Here is a 2,266-nt window from a genome sequence, read left to right as displayed (position 1 = left end):
CAGCCAGCTGGGCCAATGGTCCCGCAGCTGGAGATCGCAGGGGCTGCTCTCTCTCAGGGCCGTGGCTTGCGGGAAGGCTGGCCTGCTCAGCAGAGGCTCTGGCTGGCTGCTCCCAGCGGGGATTCCAGGCTTCCCTGTGCGGTTCCCCGACCACGTGTACCTCGGACGGGGCCAGCCAGGGAAAGGGACTTCCTGGCCGCGCTTCTCCCAGAGGGTGGGGCGCCTGGGCACAGGGCCAATCAGGAGCCCTGCGAGGGGGCAAATCCGCATGAGAGAGAAAGAGAGAGAGAGAAGCACAAGTGCCTCTCTCTGTCTCTCTCTACAAATGGCGGAGGACGCTCGGAGCTGCAGGGGAAGGCTCAAAAGTGTCCCCAAAACATCTTGCTCCATCGCCCCCCTATCGCCCCCTTTTCATTCCATCGCCCCCATGCCGCCCCTTTTCATTCCATCGCCCCCCTGAAAAATGAAATCGCCCCCTGGGGGGCGGTACCGCCCAGGTTAAGAACCACTGTTGTAGATGACTCTGTTTTGTTTTCTTCTGGAGCGGCTTTACTTCTTGCCTGCGCAATAAAGACACAGTGATTTCTGGATCACTTTGTGTCCTTTGCAGTCGATAGGATGGCTTGTGCTTCAGGGAGAGAGAAAAAATGAAGGAAGTCAACACCTCCTTTTGCATGGGGGGGCGTGTTTCTTCCCTCTTCCCCTCGGCTCTCTCCTCCCCCCACTTGAAGCTCAGCAGGCATGAGGAGAAGCAGTCAAAGAGGAAGGAAGGATTGCAAGCCCCCCACTGCACAAAGAGCCCCTGGTGCCCCTCCCCCCACTTCTCCCCTAGGGTTCCCCTCTGCCTCCAGCTCATCCTGGCGAAGGAGCCTTTTTTGCCTGGATAGCCCCAGCTGCCCTTTTCCTTCTCCCCCTCCCCTCCAGTCCTTCCTGGAGAGAAATCCCCCATTTCTCCAGGGTGCCCCAATTCCTGCTCTGGGCTCCTTCCCTGTTTCTCTCTCCTGCCTCGGAGCTGATGGGCCAGAGAGGCTGAGCTGAGCCGGATCTTCCCCTGAAGAGCAATCCATCAGAGGTAGCCCAGGATCCCCACACGACCACCTTGGAAACAGTCTGAGGATTAATTCCCCACCTCCAACGATCCTGCTGGTCTTGGTTCTCAGGTATCCCTGAAGCCCAGAGTATTGTGCCTTAAAGAGCAGCAAGAATCGGCAACAATCACACTCACCCCTGATGTTTGCTGCAACAACAGTGATTGCATCTCATCTTCTGTATCTTGCACAGGGGAGTCAGATTATGGCAGCTTGTCGCTTCCAGATAGAAATTATTTCTGTGTCTCTTCCATCGGCCTGAGAGATGGCAAAAAGAGAAGACAGTTTGTTTATTGGGGGGGGCAGCAACTCCTGCCTCAGATGGAGAAGGATTTATTCTGAAGACCTCCATAGGGACCTGCACTGGACCTCCATCAATGATGCTAAATCTCTTGGAATCCTATTGTGGGCACGATGGTGTTTCCCCACATATTCTGGGCTCAGAAGTTCTTAATTCAGCTGTCACAGCTTTTGTGACCTAATCTTAAGCTAGCCAGATCTAAGAACCAGCAACCTTTGGGCTGATCTTGAAAGGCTAAACTGGGTCTGGCTGGGCCAGACAATCACAAGTCAATCGGAACAGAGACCCGTCCTGGAAGAAGGAAGTGGCAAAGCACTTCCAAATCCTGGCTGAGAAAATGACAAGGAAGTGCTGAGATGCACATGGTGGAACTCAATGGAGGAGACACGTCCTGCCTCCTTCCTCCCTCTTGTGTCTCCTGCTCTGAGCAGGAGCAGAAGAAGAAGCAGGAGCTTCCCCCGCTGGACCAGCAAACGGGCTGCACAAACAAGCAAAGCTCCATCCATGGGATGCCGGCAGTATTGAAAACCACACCCCCTCTGGTCCACGGATAAACCTTTCTTCATGGCACCGGTCCCTGGTGCCCAAAAGGTTGGGGATCTCTGATTTCAGGGACTTTTCCTGGACTCCTGAGCTGCTGATATTTGCTCCTCTGAAGCAAGTCCATTGAGGCCATAGAGATGGTTCCGCCCCAGGCGCCTGATGGACCCGGAGAGGTTCCTGACGGAGCTTGGGCCATATCCTGAGGACCTAGTTCACGATTCGGTTGACAATCTGGCGGCGGCCTGGGAGACGGCCGCTGCCGCAGCATTGGACCGAGTCGTGCCTTTGCGGCCTCTGACCCGGCGCAGATCTCAATTGGCTCCCTGGTTTACCG

At 55.6% G+C, this 2,266-nt stretch overlaps 1 protein-coding gene across 1 annotated transcript in view; it reads right to left on the bottom strand.

The window, feature by feature from the left end:
* Positions 1-1,005: 1,005 nt before the first annotated feature.
* The window catches only part of LOC114923648 (major histocompatibility complex class I-related gene protein-like), a gene marked incomplete at its 3' end in the record, with an annotated part of 12,726 nt that continues 11,465 nt past the window's right edge, over positions 1,006-2,266 (bottom strand). Inside the window, exon 5 of the mRNA XM_029286910.1 lies at positions 1,006-1,098. Within this exon, the coding sequence (XP_029142743.1) occupies positions 1,006-1,098 (93 nt within the window). The remainder of the gene's footprint in view (positions 1,099-2,266) is intronic.

Source organism: Protobothrops mucrosquamatus, unplaced genomic scaffold, assembly GCF_001527695.2.
Source record: "Protobothrops mucrosquamatus isolate PMUCROS unplaced genomic scaffold, P.Mucros_1.0 scaffold5776, whole genome shotgun sequence".
In the NCBI taxonomy this organism is placed as follows: Eukaryota; Metazoa; Chordata; class Lepidosauria; order Squamata; family Viperidae; genus Protobothrops; species Protobothrops mucrosquamatus.
The sequence above is the reverse complement of the archived record's forward strand: the minus strand, read 5'-3'. Positions and strand labels throughout refer to the sequence as shown.